General features: G+C 32.9%; 3 protein-coding genes across 7 annotated transcripts in view; 1 reads left to right on the top strand and 2 right to left on the bottom strand.

Annotated features, from left to right (window-relative positions):
* The window catches only part of LOC133190361 (uncharacterized), a 231401-nt gene extending 226869 nt beyond the window's left edge, over positions 1-4532 (bottom strand). For all 5 annotated transcript variants that reach the window (XM_061325940.1, XM_061325942.1, XM_061325941.1 and 2 more), the window contains exon 1: positions 4529-4532. The gene's annotated coding sequence lies outside the window, so the exon portion shown is untranslated. The remainder of the gene's footprint in view (positions 1-4528) is intronic.
* Positions 1-6449, top strand: part of LOC133190382 (uncharacterized) — a 48835-nt gene extending 42386 nt beyond the window's left edge. The window contains exons 29-34 of the mRNA XM_061325985.1: positions 1378-1463; positions 2029-2125; positions 2329-2346; positions 3980-4070; positions 5265-5375; positions 5811-6449. Of these exons, the coding sequence (XP_061181969.1) occupies positions 1378-1463; positions 2029-2125; positions 2329-2346; positions 3980-4070; positions 5265-5375; positions 5811-6165 (758 nt within the window). The 3' untranslated portion in view covers positions 6166-6449. The remainder of the gene's footprint in view (positions 1-1377; positions 1464-2028; positions 2126-2328; positions 2347-3979; positions 4071-5264; positions 5376-5810) is intronic.
* A 5615-nt stretch (positions 6450-12064) lies between these two features.
* LOC133190375 (SPRY domain-containing SOCS box protein 3-like) lies at positions 12065-15390 on the bottom strand. Its single transcript, XM_061325979.1, has 4 exons — positions 15066-15390; positions 14638-14825; positions 14099-14327; positions 12065-13218 (listed from the first exon to the last, which is right to left on the bottom strand). Exons 1-4 carry the CDS (start codon positions 15283-15285, stop codon positions 12878-12880), a joined length of 978 nt encoding a protein of 325 aa, XP_061181963.1. The 5' UTR covers positions 15286-15390; the 3' UTR covers positions 12065-12877.
* Positions 15391-20738: the final 5348 nt, after the last annotated feature.

Genomic DNA, 20738 nt, shown 5'->3' with positions numbered 1-20738 from the left:
GGGCTGTGGCCCCCCCCCCCCCCCCCCCCAATAGTTTTGCTGATATATATAGTATACTATAGATATCTGATGCCCCCTCTTTTTCTTTCTGCTTGTCAAGGAATTTTTGCTTTGTAGTGCCCACCCAAACTGAAAATGTTTGGTGGCTGTGCCCCCTGCCCCCCTCTTCCAAACAGAAATTGCTTAGTATGGACCTGTAACAAAATGTAATGGAGATCAATGGACAAATTTTAGGGCAAGCTATATTTAGATGGCACAAACATATTTATTCATTATCAGAATTTTTAACACCCAACTTGCAAATTAAGAATTCCTTTGAAAATGAATATTTCAACATTTAATGCACTTTATGGTGGTAAATTTGCATTAGTAATATTTAACCTTTCATTCCAAATAATTATCTTTTTTTGGTTGTGATAAATGGTGACTGTCATGAACATTGATACAGTTACGTCATATGAGAAGAGGACAAATTTATGCACATATCATTTATTGAAGTTTTCTGAAAGACATACATGTATATATGGCAGTGCACTGCATAGTTTACAAATACATGTATCAAAATAATAGCAGCATTAAAGTCCTATTTGAAAAAAATCAGGCAGATGTTTGTTGTTAAGAATGTGACCACCATGGAATATAATAACTATAAACATCACATTAGTCAAATTCATGACAAGTCATCTCAAAAAGTACATGTATACTTTAAAATGACATAATTATCATGGTATACAGGCAGAAAAATTGATACGAAGGGGCATTTATGATGATCTCTACGGTTATTTTTCAGAATTTTTTCTTTTGAAATTAATTTTTTCTGAAAATGTTATTATTGTTTTATTAGTAGAAGTGTCAAGACCATTCTTAATAGTCAAGCATATATGGTAATTTTTTTGGTTCTCAAGTGAAAGAAAAGGGAATATTTTAGATGTGATGTAACATGTGGATGATTTGTGGTTTTGAAAAGACAACATTTTTTGGGACATTGTCACGCACTAGATAAACACCCTGTAAATATGACATGATCAATTACCATAATCATCGCAACTTGTTTTAGAACTACAACATTTATGAATCTCTCATTAGTTACTCATTTTTCACAACATGTGTTTTTCATGTACATATTTCAAATCTTTAAAGAACTTGGTCTACAAAAGACAAAAGTTTCCTTGTTTCTGTACAACACACAGCCATTACTTGGGTGATGGTGAATGTTGGAACCAGGTTTACTTTCATTTTAATTGTGAAGAACATGTACCGTTGATATCATTTTCAACTGTTCCTCATGTTCCGAGGAAAATAAAATGGAAATAAAACAAGTGTCACAGGAAGAACATCAATGTCGCTAATGTCTCTTTTTCATGTTTTCTTTTCTAGGTCTTGTGAGTAAAAAATTTTCCGAAATTTTTTCAAAGGCATTTTTAATTCCCTTGGATGAGTCAGATAATTTCTTCAGATTGGAGGTTAGTCTACAATAACTTGCATTCAAGTGCACCAAAAATATTAATTTCTTATTAGTATGAAATATGAAGATAACGAATAATAATCAAGCTTAAAAGCCTATTGGAATAATAAAAATTGGGAGCAGAGCAAACATGGAGCAAACTCGGACCTCTAAATGCATCAGAGGTGGGATCAGGTGCCATTTAGGAGTAAGCATCCCCCTGTCGACCGATCACAACCACCCTATATTAAATCAACCTAGGAATGAAAATAAATATTGTTAATTGATAAAATGTTGTTGATATAATCTGAAATTTCGAATTAAAGGCCATAGCAAGAGACTTTATGTCCAGTAAAATGTTTCATTCAAATCAAAGGGGCAGTTCTTGTAAAAAATAACCTGTTGGAAGAAGTCTTAAATTTAGAATGTTATACATGTACCACAGGAAACATAATCATTCCACATTTTATTGAGATAAAAATACATTTCTGGATATTTTATATGGACAGTACATTATGTGTGTGAATTTTAACATTGTTTTAAGGTGACATTATTATGGATATGTTCTATATATTTTTTAATAGGTAAATCATTTGAATTTGGGCCGTTACACCAGCATGTTGAGTAGTGGAAACTATAGAGATGACCTTGACCTGGTTACAGAAATTCACTCTCCTAATGGTAAGTTGAAATAAATAAATTTTTTATTTAGAATTTATCATTACTTACATCAGAATAATAGACACTTTAACTTAATTTGTACTAAAAATGTTGATTTTGTTTAACAACATTCATTAATTGCAGTAGCCAAAATTTAGCAATTACTATTTCAATATCTTGTCATATTGATTCATATTTTTGATGATTGGAAATCTGATTTTCAGCAATGCCCTTTGGTAAATGTTAGTATTTAAAGTTTATGATTTTTTTTTTGGTTCATAAACTAACACTCTCTCATTCATTCATAAGTGGAGCATTTTCTCTCTCTCTCTCTCTCTCCTACTATAATGTTAAACATGATCTTGCACAATTACCTTTTAATGTAAAATTGCTCTTATCCATACTGAGTTTCTGACATACTGGTATTATCCATTTTATACACAGATTTTCAAAGTAACAATAAAAGGGAGGTAATAAAGATAAGTTATATGTTTAAAAGTACAGTCATATCTCAGAAAAAAGCCATCTATTAAGAATAACTCCATTGAAATTTTTAAACATTTTTTTTTAAGATCTATGCCTAGGATTATATTTCATGACCAGAAATATTCATGAGTGAAAGAAGGTCGTGAAACTTGCGGATATATCTCGCATGCAAATAAAAGTTGGTGTACAGTAATTGTGAAAAGAAAGTTGATCAATATTTTGTTTACTTTCATTCCAATATTTCCTGTGTATATTTACCATTACCAATAAGTTAAAACGTAGATAAGTTCTCTGCTATGTAGTGTTTGACAATAAATTCAATCAAGAGATCTTTCAAACAAAATTCTGAAAGTTTATTGTCAAACACAAATGTAAGTATGCAATGTTGCACCATGAAAAATTAATAAATTAGGAAAATCAATTCTTTTAAGAGGGTGGCATAAGGAAGAACTATGGTGTCCGTGATAATTTCAGTGGCAAAGTTTGAGATATGGCTGTACACTCCTTTGTAAATTATAGGTATATCCAGTATGTACTTTTATCTAACTTACATTTTAAAGATGTAAGCTATGAATAAGTTCATGATAAAATAACAGCATGTAGTAAACTGGACAGGTATAATCAAGAAGCAACATTTTTAACTGTTATGAATATTACTTATGTAGGGCCAAATTTGGGTTTCAATGCTCATTGTTCTTTGACTGAAAAGTCACATATATGTACATAACAAAAATAAGTTGGTACAGGTAAATTTATCACTGTGATACTGTTGTTTTGACATCAATTATTATATAAATATTAAAAAAATCAAATATCAAAGAATCACTATTTAGTCCCAGAAAATTAGGGAAATACAAGTAGATCTGCACATTCATGTCCTGAAAGTTTGACTGAAATGTTTTGTGATTTTGGGTTTACATTTTGCAAACCCCAGCATGTTGAACATTTTCAACACCCAGATATTTTTTTTAACTTGGTCAACAATGCAAACTCAAACTCAGCATGAAAACAAGTTGCACCTCAGCACTTTAGGCAGATTATAGTTGGTTAAATAAGGTCCGTGTCAGCATGATAAACAAGTGAAAAGTCAATTATACATGTAGCGGGTAATGCTAAAGAAGTGTGGATGTAGTTTTCATGATGGAAATTGTCTTGTGTAGAAAACCTAACAACAAGATGGCACCAAAAAAAAAATACTACAACTGTTAGGAATGTAGGTGCTTAGACATTTTGTTTTTTAATCACATGTTGGTAATTTTTTTGTTTAAAACTGAGGTACTGAAATTTTCAAAAATGAGTACAGCATTACTCTGTTTTCAAAAGAATTTGTGTTTCAAATTGTATGAAAATTCTGAATGTCGATCTTTTACTGAAATGTTATACTTTCAGGGGACGTGGTTGCTAGAGCACCATCTTTAGACCTGAATTATTTTGATCCCAACAAAGTCATCATTTACACCACACGATACAAGTTGTCAAGGTAAATTAGTATGGATGGGCATATATTCCATATTTAGTATTCAGTTAATTCTGTGGTTGATCATCCAAAAATGAGTCATTCTAAACAAAATTTAATAGAAAGCAATTAAGCATCTTCGCTAACCATGCAGGGGTTTATGATCTGCACCACTCCTCAGGAGCTCTTTTGAGGAGTGGTGCAGATCACAATCCCTTGGCTAGCAATGATGGCAATTAAATACAAGGATGTTAAACTTTACATACATGTACATCACAAAGATAGTTTCAAACTGTGAAACATGAAAATCATAAGCTTGTATTTCCACAATTTAGTATAACTTTTCAGCGGAAATGAAGTTTAATTCCACAAAAATAGGTCAAACATTTTTAGCTCACCTGAGCTAAAAGTTCAAGTGAGGTTTTCTCATCACCGATTTCTCAGCGACCATCGTATATCTGTCTATTGGTCTGTAAACTTTTCGTATTTTCAATTTCTTCTCAAGAACCACTTAGCCAATTTTATACAAAGTTTATGCAAAGCATTCTTGGGTAAAAGGTTTTTAAAAATGTTCAAATAAAGGATCAAGCCCCCTTCCAAGGGGAGATAATCAAGAAAAGGTAAAAATAGGGTAGGGTCATCAAAAAATCTCAAGAGCCTTTGGGCTAGAAAAGATGAAGTTATGTGAAAGCAACCTGAGGTGTAAATTCTAAATTGTTCAATTTTTGGCCTCCAGGGGCAGGGTGCTGGCATAATAGGGAATCAAAGTTTTACATTGAAATATATAGGATTTTTTTTTAAAAATCTTCTCAAGAACCACTGGACCAGAAAGGATGAAACTTGACAGATAAAGTAGATGCAAAATTCTTCAATTTATTCCTGGAATTTTCTTCTCCATAACTGCAAGGCTATATTATTCATATTGATGTTGAAGCATCCCCTTGTTGTGTGGATTCAGAAACCCTTTAGAGTTATGGTGAGACCATAACATGGGGTCACAATTCTTCATGGGAATATAAAAATCTTTTGAAAATCTTTGGATGAACAGCAGGATGAAAGTTACTCAAGTAAGCTTTGTGGCTCATGGGCCTCTCATTCAGTTGAATCAAATTGAAGTCTGATTTCAATGTGAATGACTTAATAGGTCTCAAACCTTGATTCTCCCAAAATATGTTTACATACATTGTGTATTGTAATGAAGATTTTGTTGTTGTCTAGATCTAGGTCAAAACCATGGAAACCTAGAAGGAGGAGTGTCACTTTTGACCAGTTACAGATTCCCCTCCCACTGCCACACCCAGCTGTGATAGCCCTATCTATTTATAACAGGTAAATTTCTGATTCACAGTCACATGCTAGCCCTGTCTATTTATAACTTACAGGTAAAGTCCCATTCCACTGTTACAAACAGTTGTGATAGCCCTGAATATTTATAACAGATAAATTCCTATTTCACTGCCACACCCCAGCTGTGATAGCCCTGTCATTTTATAAAACATAAATACTCCTTTCACAGTTACACCCAGCTGTGATAGTCTTGTCTATATTAGGTAAGTTTTCATGTAAAAAAAAATCATGAAAAAAATCTGCAATGACAATATTATTTAAGATATTTGGGGGTTGAGCTTTAATAAATAAAATGTTTTAAATAAGGTGTATTTGTCTAGACGCTATGCATTTATGAATCTTTTTTTAGAAGTATTTTTTACTTATAGTTAAGGTCACATAACTTAAATGTATAGACTGATTATTTAACATTTATAGAGAACATGAGCAGAGTCCCAACAACCTAGAAGATGCCTACTGTCAAAGGATTTTGAAGGCCACTAAGGAAGTCCCATACATTGACCTTGGAGAATCCATGACGGAGGAGGAAATGGACCCAGAACCTAGTACCCCAGAAAATGGTGCAGAGGAGGATCTAACTTTTCTTCACATAGCACAACAGGAGCGGACATTTTCTGAGGAGGACATGGCAAGAATGCAGGAGACCAACCCAAAAGAGGTGCGGGTCACAATCCACTCTCCTGAGGGGGAGGGGCGCCCCATCCCTATGGTTGATGAGGGGATGGTGGTGTATTCTGAACCTGAAGGAGATAATACTTGTGTGGATGTTTAGATCCTCCCCATAGCTTCTGTGATAAAATTTAGTCTCAGTAGACAAGTTTATCTGAAATACTCCCATCATTCACTGCTTTGTTAGTTATATACAGAACAGAATGTATATGTTCTGACTTTTAGTTCAATCTTCTTCAGTTCATTACTCCTCTAGCTTTTTTGTATTTTTTTTCTCTGATTTGCTCTTCCTATGAGAAATTGATGTGAAATATGTGTTCAGGATTTTTCATAGAAAAGTTTCACTGGTGCTAATATTCACAAAGCAATGCTGAAGCAGTCTGTCCCCTTTTGTTTTCTTGCTTACAGCTTGTTTAAAGGTCATTTGTAAGTATACATCATATAAACATTGTTGTACTCAAATCATACAGCATAAAATATAACTTACTGATATATTGGCATACTAAGAAATCTCAACATACTGTAAAAGGTTACTGATGGGGTGACCATGTTTTCTTGTACAGTGCATGTCATGTACAGTCTTGAATTTTATCTAGAAAATCAGCCCCATGTGTATATTTATGTATTTTATGATATATGTATGATATATTGTTGTATTGATATGTAATGTTGTGCATTAAGATCTTGGTTGTTTGCTATATGTATTTTGTTTATAGTATTGTTTTGCCCAGATTTGTGCCAAATTACCTGAAAATGAGACATATATTAATTTAGTCTTATTACTATAATGCAAATTTTTAAATGTAATAGGAAAGTCCTATATACATACATTTTATGTCATAGTTCAAGGAAATTCTTTGTAGCGTACTTAAAATATTTTAGTTGTGCATTGTACATATCAGTTTCATAGCTTTGCAAGGTCTTCCAGTTTCATGTATTTCTGATTTCATCATTACCATTTGTATGTCTCTTTGATCAATAATTTTTAAGAAACAATGCTGACTATATTCTCAACTTTATTTTAATACCAGGAGAGTGCCATGTAGTAACCCCAAAAATGTAATGCAAATGTAAAAGGTAGCCATTATTTATGTTTTCTATGCGTTACACCACAAGAAAATGAAGAGTTACTTCCCCTTTATAGAATAGCAAAGATTATACTTTTATCATGTATACATTATTATGTGTTTTTTTTTATTCCTACTAGCTTGGGCTAGTGGGTTAACCCTTTAGCTCAATTGGTAGAGCATTGACCTGGCTTGCTAAAGGCTCCAAGTAAAATCCTAAGCAGAAGCACATACATGTACATGATTAGAGACTCAAAGATGGTAGTCCAGTGATCCTTAGCAATTTTTCCTTCTATTCCTTATTGCCTCCACTGTAATGTAATGTACACAATCTACGAGTTCTTTCAACAGGTATTTATCTATAATGCTTTCTCAGGTGAATTTCATGAACGTGCATGATTATAAGCACATGATAATACATGTACATGTATCCAAATAAACAATCTAAAAAAAAAAACTTACTCTAAATGAAAGGAGCATTTTAGTATTGTATTTTTCCTGAAACTTTAGTTGATATTAATTATTACTACATCTTGACAGAGAAATGGAAGTTGCTACTTGCTGCATAGTACTCTAGTTTTGATGGAAACCTTGGATTTGCATTGACTTTGAATAAGATTTGAATTTTTTGAATGTATTCATTTTTTCTTGCTTTTCCATTTTTAATTCTGATTGGAAGTTAATTTGACACTTTTGCTTGTGAGATTGTATTTGTAGGTAAAGAAATTTGATACCTCATTAGTTTTTTTTAGTTTAGCTGTACATAGCAGATTTTAATGCATTAAATATTTTTTATTATGTTAAATGTTTTTAATTATTTAATTATTATGTTAATGTTTTAAATATTTAATTATTATGTTAATGTTTTACATTTACTGGCATAATGTGTAGCTTTTTTTATGCCCCAGTAATCGAAGATTCAGGGGCATATAGATTTTGCCCTGTCCGTCCGTCTGTCTAGCTGTCTGTCTGTCTGTCTGTTTGTCCACAAAAACTTTAACCTTCCCATAACTTTTGATTGGTTGAAGCTATGGCTTTCATATTTCATATGTGTATTCCTTGTGATGAGACCTTTCTTTGGGTACCATCATATTTGACCTTTTGACGTTAACCTGGGAATTTGACCTACTTAAATTTTGAAGAAAAAAAATTAACCTTGGCCATTACTTTTGAACAGTTAGTGCTAGGATTTTCATACTTCACATGTGTATTTCTTGTGACAAGACCTTCCTTTGGACACCAACAACTCTGACCTTTTGACATTGACCTTGGAGTTTGACCTACTGTTGAAAAAACTTAAACTTTGGCCATAATTTTTGAACAGTTGGTGTTAGGGCTTTCACACTTCACATATGCATTCCTTGTGACAAGACCTTACTTTAGATACCAACAACTTTGTCCCTTTGACCTTGGAGTTTGACTTACTTTTGAAAAACTTTAACCTTGGCCATAACATTTGAACGGTTGGTGCTAGGGCTTTCATACTTCACATATGTAATCCTTGTGACAAGACCTTTCTTTGAATACCAACATCTTTGACCCTTTGACCTTGACCTTGGAGTTTGACCTACATGTGGAAAACTTTAACCTTGGCCATAACATTTGAACGTTTGGTTCTAGGGCTTTCACATTTCAGGATCATGTGTATCACTTGTGACAAGATGGAGTTTGACTTGCATTTGAGAAACTTTAACCTTCACCACAAGCTGCCATATGGGGGCATCAGTGTTTCACAAACACATCTTGTTTTTTTTTTTTAAATTCTTGTGATGATAACTCTCAAGACACTGTTTGTTCAACAGTACCTTATGATAATTTTTCAACTCAGATAGTTGAAAAAATAGCATTTTGAGGAAAATTGAATTCATTTTTTTTTTATGTGTTAGGTATTTTTTGAAAAAAAAATGATTTTTTAACATGAGTTTAAGAAACACCACAGATATCAGCAGATTAGAAATATTTACATGCTGGGAATGGTACAACAAAGTTTACTTCTGAATTTCTGAATGGGATACCACCAATATTCACCAATTGAGCAGAACTATGTGTTATACAGTTGTATAGTGAGCTTCTTTTATGAGTATTGTTGAAGTGAAATTTCATTCATGCAATGTTCATCACTGGGACATATATTGAAAACCATAGTGTCTATTCATATAGATATTTTGTATTTAGCCTTTTATTAGCTCACCTGAGCCAATGACTCAAGCAAGTTTTCTGCTTGTCAATTGTCAGTTTGTCTCTTAACTTTTCACATGATCATAAAACATTCAAATTCTCATTTACATCCTCAGATATCTCTAAGTATTTTCCTGGTCCTATCAAGTTCAAGATAATGAAGTTTGACTGTATCTTGCTTACACTAGGAATTTTTTTAAGGAACCCTGATTTGATAATATCATCAGCTAGTGCAGCAAAGTTTGTGGCATATTGTAAAACATATTGTGGCAATTTCCTTTGTTACAGTTTTTCATGTACATGTATTTCTATCCAAAAAATAAAGAATACTTACATCAGGTACATGTAGTTCCCTACACATTCTTAAATGGTTTGATATTATATTTTTCAAAATTGTTGAAACCCAGTAAAGAGGGACTCAGGTGAGCATTGTGGCCTATTGGGTTATTGTTCATAATTTTTATTCATGAACGTCACCATTTTGTTTTAAAAAGGATTAAGAAGAAAAGGAGTTTTTTTTTTCTCTTTTTTTTTTTTAAACTGTATCCTTGCCAAGTTATTCACATTGACTGCTGCCAAAGTGCAAAGTTTTACCAAAAATAAACAACTCGAGTCCTTCTCCTTTGCTTGTTCATTAGTTTATGTGTTTGTTTGTTTCAGAAGTTTGAATGAGAGGACTTCAGTGCATGTTCGCCTTATTTTGTCAGAGGAAATTCCAGTAGAAGAGTTTTTGAACTTTAGTTAAAACATCTGTATTGTTGTTGAGTAGCATATTTTGATTCAATGTTTTGCTAGATGTTTATATAATATTGATTTTATTTGTTTCTATGAAGAAAAGTTATATTTCTTGTGATGCTTTTCATGTGAAGTTATTTAGTGTTTACTTTTGTTACTCGGTACTTTATACCCTGTTTGCACTGACCACAAAAGCACTGGCTCTAAAATTAACCCTTGCTTCTTCCTGGCTGCTTACCTTTACTTTAGTTGAAAGAGATAGTGATACAAGATAAATACTTTAGATTCACCACATTTATAATGGTTTAATATCTTAGTAGTTAGATGCAAATTTTTTCATGGAAAAATAATATGCTACTTTTTGTCTCAATCTTTTTCATTAAAGAACACGTAAAATCACTTAAAATTTAGGTCTTTTGACTAAGTCTTTGAAGGAAATGGAAAAAACTGTTGGTTGTCTCATTTTGTTTGTTTGCTTTTTTGGTTTGTTTCTTTGTGGGTTTTTTTTTTCTCGTTTTTTATGGAAGAGTTAGGTATAATAATTTTATGCATATATACATGTGTATATATATATAAGCAAATTATATGATTAAAAGATATACCCAGGTAAGATCTATTATTGATCCGTAACTGCAAGATAGAGCTACTTTTAATTTAATTTCAATTATAAACATCCCATTAACTCCATAAGCAATATTATGTTGCTAATTTGCCTTCCTTTGTTGTGTCCAGTTTTATGGTTTGTTATATGGTATAATGACAAGTGCATACTTTCATCATTTCCCTATCATATTCTTTAAGACTTGCTATACTACACTGTCATCTTATTGATATGACTTTTAATGCCAGCATAATGGACTTGTACGAGCATAATGTGAAGGATACTTTTTTATCTGTGCAATATATTACTGTTTGTATACGAGATAAAAATTGGAAACATGATTTAATTTCTCCTGTATGCTTACTTTGTTTTCTTATTCTAAATAGCGTCTCGTTTGATCTGATGATATGTGCCTGTTAACTTGATGTGATACGGCTCTTCAGATCAAGTTACTGTTATAATATTATGTATAGCATTGAGCTTTCTCACAGCTTCACCTTGCAAAATTTAGTAATTGATATCTGCACTTTCTATAATAAAGGTAATTTAATCATGAAATGGTTTGTTGCTTATAAATTGTGAAAAGAGTTTGTGAGAAATGTATCGAGACAAAATTCATGAATATTCCTGATAATGTAATCTTGCATACTGTAATTAATACAGACATAGGTATGCGGTTTATTTCTCTCGAAGGGAGGAGTGGTTTAAAGTAAAGAAAGTCCAGTCAAACATGGGTAGGCTGAACTCTGACAGATTTGCAAAAAACAAGTTTTAAAAACTGTAGAAGGGACAGTACGTGGCCTCGCCACAACACTTCACTGGTATTCCACATATTGGTGTTCAAGATACAGATCAAATTTCAACTTTACAGGAATAGTATTATATCATCAAATATGATACAGTTGAACTTTGGTATCTCAAACAACGATATCTCTAATAGCATGGATATGTCAAATCCGTTTATTTTGGCAGTTCCAGTCACTTTTTCTCTTATATATTATCCTCTCAATATGTTGAAGTTTTTCCAAGTTCAAGATAATAAGGTTCAACTGTAATTAGTTTGATTTCCTAAGTTTGGATAAAAGGACAACTTGATTGAAAGACTATAACTAATGGGTTATCTAAAGCCCTAGTTAATCTGGGCTGCATTCAAGATTGTAGTAGCTAGAATAGCTGTAGCAGTTAGCCTAGCTGCTAGGATAGATATCTAGGTCTATTGTATGAATTAATGTCTGTTATTCGTATATAGCAGCAGTGCTAGTATATCACTCACAATTTTAGGTCAAGGTAGAGCTATCCAGCAGCTGCGATCTTGAATGCAGCCCTTACACGTATCTGGACCTGGGAGCGTTTGATAATGATAACATACATAGTTTTTCTTTCTCTTGGTAACACTCAAGGAAGAACTAATATTTTCAAAGTAAAATTTAATACAGTTTTATTTAACTAAAAATAATTGTAAAATGTAGCACTAGTTGCAACACAGTAGAAACATCTTTGCTTCAATGATCATGATAGATGGTCAGAAAAACTACAAATATGTAATGATTTGAAAAATATATCCCACAAAAAATAAACCAGCTAACAAATTCTGAAAATGCAATTGAAAAACACTAGGAGACATTATTTTCCACCTTGTATTTATAATGACAATAATACATGTATACCACAACTGATTATATCTATGTGAAAATATAAAAAAAAATATATGAAGTTGCACTGAAATAGGTGTTGATAGAAATATCAAGCTGATTTTTTAGGTGCTTAAACAGTACTGGAAAACCTTAAGGTTAACACGACTAAAGCATTTGTTGTACAGTTGTATAGCATACAATTATACCAGATGAAATATAGTAAGTATATTAAAAGTTTTGACATGTTTAACTTATTTTGAGAAATATTTGACTATGGCACATTGTTGCAAGAATTAAAAACTTTTAACATTAGTGTTCACACTAAGCTAGTAATTCCTTCAGACTGCTTTGTACAAAGAAGTGCCATGTACAATAACACTGTATAATAAAACTGTTCCATATAGACAATGAGAATGATTAAAATACAAAAAATTTTGAATGACATATTGAGTTTTAACTGATGACTTTGAGTCCCGATTCAAAAAGAGAAATCTTGGCATGATTTCTTTGTAGTGATGTTCACAATAGCATGCCTTTTTTTCTGGGTTAGTTCCACAGAAAATTTTCAAGTTTTTGAACTAAACAATAATGGTCCCCTCATCAAATCTTTAACCTTTTTGTACTTGTATTGGGCTTTTCCTCCGAGTCTGATTCCTCTGCTGGCCTCTTTTTGGGTTTCTCTTTGTTGGCACTTTGTGCAGGACACGGCTTGAGGAGCCACCTAACATTGTTCTCCAGAAACCCTCTCAACCCTGGAGGAAGGCTGACCTCTTTAAGTACATCTAAATGGGAGGGTATGACTTTACGCATAATTTGACAACACATGAATTGTAGGGAGGTGGGAAATGAACTGTTACTGATCACCTTCATCCCACTCCTAGCGGCCGTGGATGACACGATGGGATACAGAATTCGCCCCTGAAGTCCATGGTATGCTACTCCTACAAAATGTGTATAACAATTAAATAATTACGTACTTCATGCTCTTCCACTGAACATATTAAATATCATTTAAAGAAGAAGTAACAATCGGCATTGATTTGGGCCCTAAAATTTTAAGATGAAGGCAGAAATCTAACACAAGGAAAACGGAAAGCTATATACTCTTTTAAACAAAATAAAGTTAAACCTTGTTATCTTGAACTAGATGGGGCTGAGAAAAAGCTTCGAGGTATCTGAGGTTTTAAGATATTGTTGTTCTAATACAATGGAATCAAAACTCCCATTTCATTTTGACATCTCCATGGTATTCTGACATGGATGTTTGAGATACTATAGTTTAACTGTATGTGCTTTTAAAATTAGCTCACTGTGTTGATACATATAATGAATTGTGTTTTTCTTCCTTATCTTCTTTTTGAATAATAAAATCATTAAAAATAATGCAAAGGCCTTTTTGGGACTTTTCCAATAAAAAATTACAAAGAAGAAGTAAATATATTTTTATCTTATAAGCATCAAGAAGTGACACACTATTCAGAAGATTGAGCACAGGGGAGTCCAGTGTACCAAGTTTAATGTGTGTCAAGCAAAGGGTTCTCAAGATATTGAGTGGACAACACTTGGTCTACTGACCAAGCTCAAACATCATCTTTTCTTTATTCCATATAACCCAGAGAAAAGAAAGGGAAATTTTTATCTCATGTCTGTACAATGTTTGGTTCAAACTCAAGTTCAAACATGAATTATAGAGAAATTATTAATTTTTTTTCAGCTCATTCAGGACAATTAGCATTTGTTTGAATAAATTGATCTGTAAATATATATAGTAACATCCAAAATCAAAGAAAATTAGGCAATTGCAGAAAATGTCTTTTATACCTAATGGTTTTCTATTTCTGTAAAATGATAATGTTCCATGCCACATGTCAAGATGGACTCCTATAATGGCACCCTGGCCAAACTTGCTGGAATAGGACTCTTTTATTTGTTTGTGTTGGATCTGTCCAGAGTAAGACATTCCCCAAGAATTACTGTCCAAACCAATCATACTGCAGAATATATGTCGGCAGTGGTTCAGGTCCAGGTCACCGGTGCACACCCCAATCATCTATAGAGACAGAATCATATACAGAATATTGTTATGTTGTAACCAGTCTCACAGACTTGTACAAAGAGCAGTCTTACAATCAGCAAATAAATGTTATTCCATGGCAGAGAAAAATGGCTGAATACCTTCTTCTTAGTTCAAACATTTTACTTGATATAGCTTATATAGAAATAGCATGAAGTATTAGGATGAAGACAAAATTTGCACAAGGTACATGTAAATAACAATTGATGAATTAGAATCATGCCATGTTTGGGTATTGGGTAAGCAAATATTTTTTTCTATGAAGATTGAATATAGATATATTCACCATATCAGTCCCATACACTGGTGTTGTCATCTTAATCTCCCAGAAGTACTGATCATTCTTCATTGGCATTGTTCCACGGACTGCGGCAGTACCACAACTATAGTCAATATGAAACATCACTTCACGGAAATCATCTTTAATACAGCTAGCTGCTGATTTGGATTCATCATCCCATACCCACTCAAATCCTGAAAAGTAGTGCATGAAAAATGACATTATACCATCATCAAGTGTTTGATAAATGACATACATTCATACCATGTATTTATGCCAATGAAATGAGGCTACAGTATTCATACAAGACAAAGAAATGCTATGTTGTATCTAAAAGACCTTGACAGTCTGTATACTCTCAAGATAGTGACAATTTATTATTTTTTTTCTGTCTACAAACTGTAACTTGCTGTAATCTATAAATCTTCGCTTACTTGTATTTTCCTCACCGCATACACAGAACTTTTCTCTCTTTTTCTTCAGACAGTCACAAAAGGAGTCACTCTTAGACTTGCTGACCATTCCACACGATAATCCTCGACGTCGTGGTGTTAATTCTTCGTCATCGGGATCGGAGAAAATGGACGCAAGTTCGTCATCATCATCACTGCTTAAATCCGCTGAAGCACTCTCTATTGCTAAAACTTCGCTCATGGCCTTGATAAACTATGCTTTGACTCTCGATAAAATGCCAAAAATTGTCATTTTTTAATACTACATTGTCACTCACTCACTGTCAACACAATAACATCGTAGTAGTTTGACAAACAAGCGCTTTTGAGATTTCGATGCAAGCGTTTCAACCATCTAGATTGAGTGTAATAAAACCGAAAACCTCGATGTGCCGGAATTTTCCGTTCATTATTCAAATTGTAAGAAAGCATGTTTAGATCTGAAAGAACATCAAAATAATATAGACATTATATATATTTTTTTTATTTTGATCACTTCCGGTTCGCGATTTAGTGATATTTGGAGGGGTTCAGTTTGCCTGCACGTTTTCTAATAAAGCGTCGACAATCACTATGGTCCGAAAAAAGACATATCGAGAAAAATTTTTTTTCTACAATATCTCTTTACCTGTAAACATTTTGATAAAACATATATCGGATATGATAAAAGTTCAGAAATGGACATGAACATTCAAGTGATGTCAACAAAAAGGGACTGATCCCTAAAATTGGGTATCTAGAGGTGCAGAAAAAAATGGTCTTAATGCCAAAAACTACTGAAAATTTACATGATTTACAAAACATCAAATAAGCAATGTTGTTCAAAATAACAAGTAGCACTTACGGCCAATCGGAAGTAATCAAAATGGCTTATTTTTGTTGATTATGGCAATGATGAATGTCACTGAGGACTTCTAACCCCCCCCCCACTGATTTTTTTCCCAAGATGTTCTTGATTTTTTATTATAGTACATGTACCATATGAGATGTTTTGGAAAAGAAAAAAAAAATCAGCATTCATAGCAGATGATTTTAAAAGATATTAAAGGATAAAAATCTTTGTGTAATTTAAAGAAAAATAACAAAAGTATAGTTTTAGCTGGTATATTTCCTTGAAAATTGATTTTCGACGCATATTTATGCATAATCAATTATTAAAGTTCTTAAATTATACAGCGGGGGAATAAAGAGTTCCAAGCTTTGTTGCGCGTGTCCTTAAAAGGTGAAACTTTTATAAGAAGGACTGGTGTAATTGCAGGACAATTGTAACCAGGGGTCCGTTTTACCTTTGACTTAGACCAAGATATAATTTTGCTATCATAAAATAATTAATCTGGACAGATTTTACAGTCAGCTTAAGTTTTGGTCTTAGTCGCAATTAAGTTCTTTTGTTAAACGGGACCCAGTTTTCTTTTTTGAATTTATTTTATACTTTTTGGGTCGCGAAAGATACGTCATAATGAAAAGATCAGAGGAGACGTCATAGTTATGTCTCTTTGACGTCACAATCGATTGCATAGTTTCACAAAGTGGAAACAATGGCTGTGTGCGACTTGATAAGAATTGAAATGGAATGCGAGTGTAATATTCCAAAGGCAAAGTTGGCACTAGTTGCTACTGGCTCCATCCCCCAGTTAGGGAATTGGGACGTTAATAAGGGATTGATTGCAGGTATGTGTTGAAAAACTTCGAACGATGACTTGTTAATGTTGGTCACGGGTGTGTTTTTTTTTAAGTAACTAAAAGTTACGCATTGGTGTTGATACAAATACCTGCCATTATTAGAGGTGGATTGGCCAGGCCTATATATGGCATGTAAAACGTTTCATTTTTATACCTTTTTGTTATTCCTAAATAAAATTAAAAAAAATTGTTATTCTTATTCTCAATCTGATTAAAATCAGATCTTTATTACGCTTCGAAATGCTGATAGTTGTTTTGTACAGCGACTATCAGAATTTCGGAGCGTAACAAAGATCTGATTTTAATCATATTGTTATTATTCTTGAACATATCATTCCTATTCGATAAAATGTGATTCCTATTCGATAAGTTGTTATTCTTATGCGAAAAATGTTATTTTTATTCGATAATTTTTCATTCCTCTTCGATAAGTTGTTTTTCCTATTCGAAAACATGTGATTCATATACGATAATTGGATTCCTATTCGATAATTTTGTCATTTTTATTCCATAATTAAATGATTTATAGCCGATAAGCATGTTATTCCTATTGAAAAAAAAACCCATACCATTCCCATTCGAAAACATACACTTCCTTCCTTCTTAACAAGATTATCGAATAGGAATCGTATGTTTTCGAATATGAATGATATGTTTTCGAATAGAAATAACAAGTTCATTTATTGCACATAAATCACATAATTATCGAATAAGAATGACAAAGGACAAGGTTCATTTGATATAATATTTGGCCCTGAGAATTTCTAAAATTAAAGTTTACGCTGAATCAAAACTTTACATTGGAAATAAAGGTTGGATATATGCTTGTTAAAAAAATAAACCCAAAGTTTGAGAATGTGTCCCTGTATGCTGTTTATTCGTGGTCAAATCATGCACGGAATGCGTTTTTCCGGAAAAATCGTTAAAAATCAAGGACTTAAAAGCATTTTTCGATAGGTCCGCATTATATCACCACTTTGAAATTTTCACAAATGAAATATCAAGTGAAAGCATTTTATATGCAAAAAATTACGATGGTGATATTGTGCGGACCATGTTTATTTTTTAAAAAATATGTTCATTTTACAGCATGCAATACACATGCATTCGGCGGTGTTTTGCTTGATCTAAATAATACTGAGAATATATACCTCGCCACGTATCGCTAAAAATCCTTTAATATAAAGGATAAAAATCATTATATCAATGTTATGAAGATCTGGTCTGTATTAATTCTTTACACGTTATTGGAATTCAGATACATTGGGCCTATATTAGTATATTTATAAAGCATCTTACTTCCGCGCTCCATAACTAAGCGACAGTGGTCCGAGTTAGACTGTATCTGGACGTTAGATGGTTGAAAAAAGTAGCAGTGCAGAAAAAAATGTAGTATTTACACTTGTTGTATAAATATTATTTTACTTCTAGTTTATTTATTTACCCAGTGCTTGTGTCCATATTCATGCCAAGCTGAACATTATAAAACAATATACGTCATTTTTGAAAATTGACGTCACAATGGTTTCGCCGATCTATTTGGCCTGTTGGGAAAATGGACCATTTACATGTACAAGGACATGATTTTTTTTAGCTATCAGAGTGAAAATTAGAGGCTAAGTTTCCAAGATAGAAGGCAATTAAATTGGCAAAATATCACAATATATTTAACAATGCGCCTCTCAGTATAAAACATGTGCAATGTCGATCAGTTCCGAACATAATTTAGATTGTCATAAATGTTTTATCAATGACTTCAGCTAGATTTTTTTAAGAGTTCCATAAAAAATACCCGTAAAGTCATATACATCACATAAATGTATTTCGGTCACATCATTTCTCGAGATGGTCAAAAAGGGGTAAAAGGGGTAAAAGCATTTTATGTACTTAATAGCGATTAAATAAAGGTTGGATGTAATATAATTTACATAATGTAAAAAAAAAAAACAAACAAACAATAAACTTTGTGGGGTTGGGCGGGGTTATAAATTACTACTTGCGTGATGATATCGGATGTGTGTGGGGGGAGGGGGGGGGGGTCGTGTCTAATTGCTCCTCTAAATTTATGTTCTTAATATTACTGTAGATCGACAGACCTATATGAATGGTATATAGAAACATAATATAGAAGTAACGAATGGCGGAGGATAAAAAAGTGTTTCCCTTTGATTGTCAAGAATCACATCGTTTGCTTGTTATCCTTCTGTATTGATATCCGAAAAAGTATATTAATCTATGCTAAGAAATGATAAGTATATATCCACGGATATCTGACAAGTGCGCATAAGTGAAATATTCTCGAACGGGGCTCATACATGTAATGCAGTGATCGTAGAAAATATAGCTGATTTTATTCTTGTTAATTGTTTCAACTGGAGGGAAAAATTAAAATAAAATATAAACAGGGTGTCATAGAACATAGAAAATGATTTATTTAATAAATGCATTTACGATGTATAAACATCGGGTTTATTGTGAAATGGATTCCACGTGCTGGATTTTGTAGGAAATGTTCTCACCATGCTTACTGGTTATTGAAATAATGACTTCCAGGATATCAATATCAACAATCTAGTGCGTACATGTATTTAAAGGCGGATCCAACACCGGCGTGCCGGGCGTACCCCCCCCCCCCTCCCTCCTTGATTGATTTTTTTTTTTGCTTGTGTACATTTTGTTTGTTTAACCTGTTTATACTCTCAATTTATCCACACGTAACGTTCAGGCACGTAGTTTCAATGCTGGTTCGAATTGGAAAATGTTTCATGTCGGAAAAATCTTAACCTACCCCCTACATGTGTAAAAAGTTTTACTTGATATTTCATTACCACTTTGAACATAATGATACTTTTCCCACGACATTTTTTTTTTACTTTTTTAATTTTTGTCATTTTGAAAATATACATTTAATTAATTATCAATAGACTGAAAGTAGAACTATTTTGTTTTAATTTCTACGCCTACAATATGTGATACAGGAACTATAATTATTTCATGTAATCTAAGTTATCATTGAATAGACACCCCCCCCCCTCCCCCATAAAACATGTAAAAAAGTATCAACTGCACTGTCTGCTTCCTTTCCCCCGAATAACGAAATAAAATTAATATTGCTTTCTGTTTGTTATGAACAAAAAGCCATCTACTTTCAAGGGTTAACTTAGGTTCACAATATTAAATTGAGATATTCTTAACATTATATTAGACCAATATAAAGTAATTGAATACAGTATTTACATATTGATTACCGATATAAGTAAACAACAGTGAAATCTGTTAACTAACACTTGATTGTCTTAAGGCATGCACTTTATTCTTGAAATGAACTAGATTGGCTCATAATGTACACCTTTATATGATAAAATGCTCTCAAAGTCTAAAAAATGTTTTTTCCTAATTGGTGTTTAGAGCTTCCTTAAAACACACGCTAGCGTAGGTTGTCGTCACAAAGCTATAGATTACTTAGAGGAAGTAGTAAGGGATCCGCAGGGGGGGGGGGGGGGTATCCGGACCCTACCCCAACACCCACCACTTGTATAAAATTCATATAGTAAAATACCAAAAATATGAAGGGGGAAGGGTTAAGGGTTTGTAAAGTTTGTAAGATATGTAGGAAGGTAAAGTGACACCCCCTTTCAAAATAGGTTTTCAGGTTTGGGTTAGTTTTCTTTTTTAAAATAAGGTTTTCTCCTTTAATTTGGGTCGATCTTTTTTTTTTTTTTTTTTTTTTTTTTTTTTTTTTTGAGTTGGTATGGAACACCTCACTCTCTTTTCTGGGAAAAATTACAGGAAAATTCTCAATGCGCTGTTACATTTTTCCGCGAGTCGACATTGCTTTTCCGCGAAAAATCTTTCTTTACCGTGAAGTACTAGTATTTTTTTCTTTTCCGCGAAATCCTCTATGAACCAGGTTGTACCTTTTGCCCCCCCCCCCCCCTCCACCACGGGGATGAATTAATGTGAAAGTCTCTT

The sequence above is a fragment of the Saccostrea echinata genome, unplaced genomic scaffold (assembly GCF_033153115.1).
Source record: "Saccostrea echinata isolate AGI-Se365-2 ecotype Australia unplaced genomic scaffold, CSIRO_AGI_Sech_v1 ptg000022l, whole genome shotgun sequence".
Classification (NCBI taxonomy): Eukaryota; Metazoa; Mollusca; class Bivalvia; order Ostreida; family Ostreidae; genus Saccostrea; species Saccostrea echinata.
The sequence above is the reverse complement of the archived record's forward strand: the minus strand, read 5'-3'. Positions and strand labels throughout refer to the sequence as shown.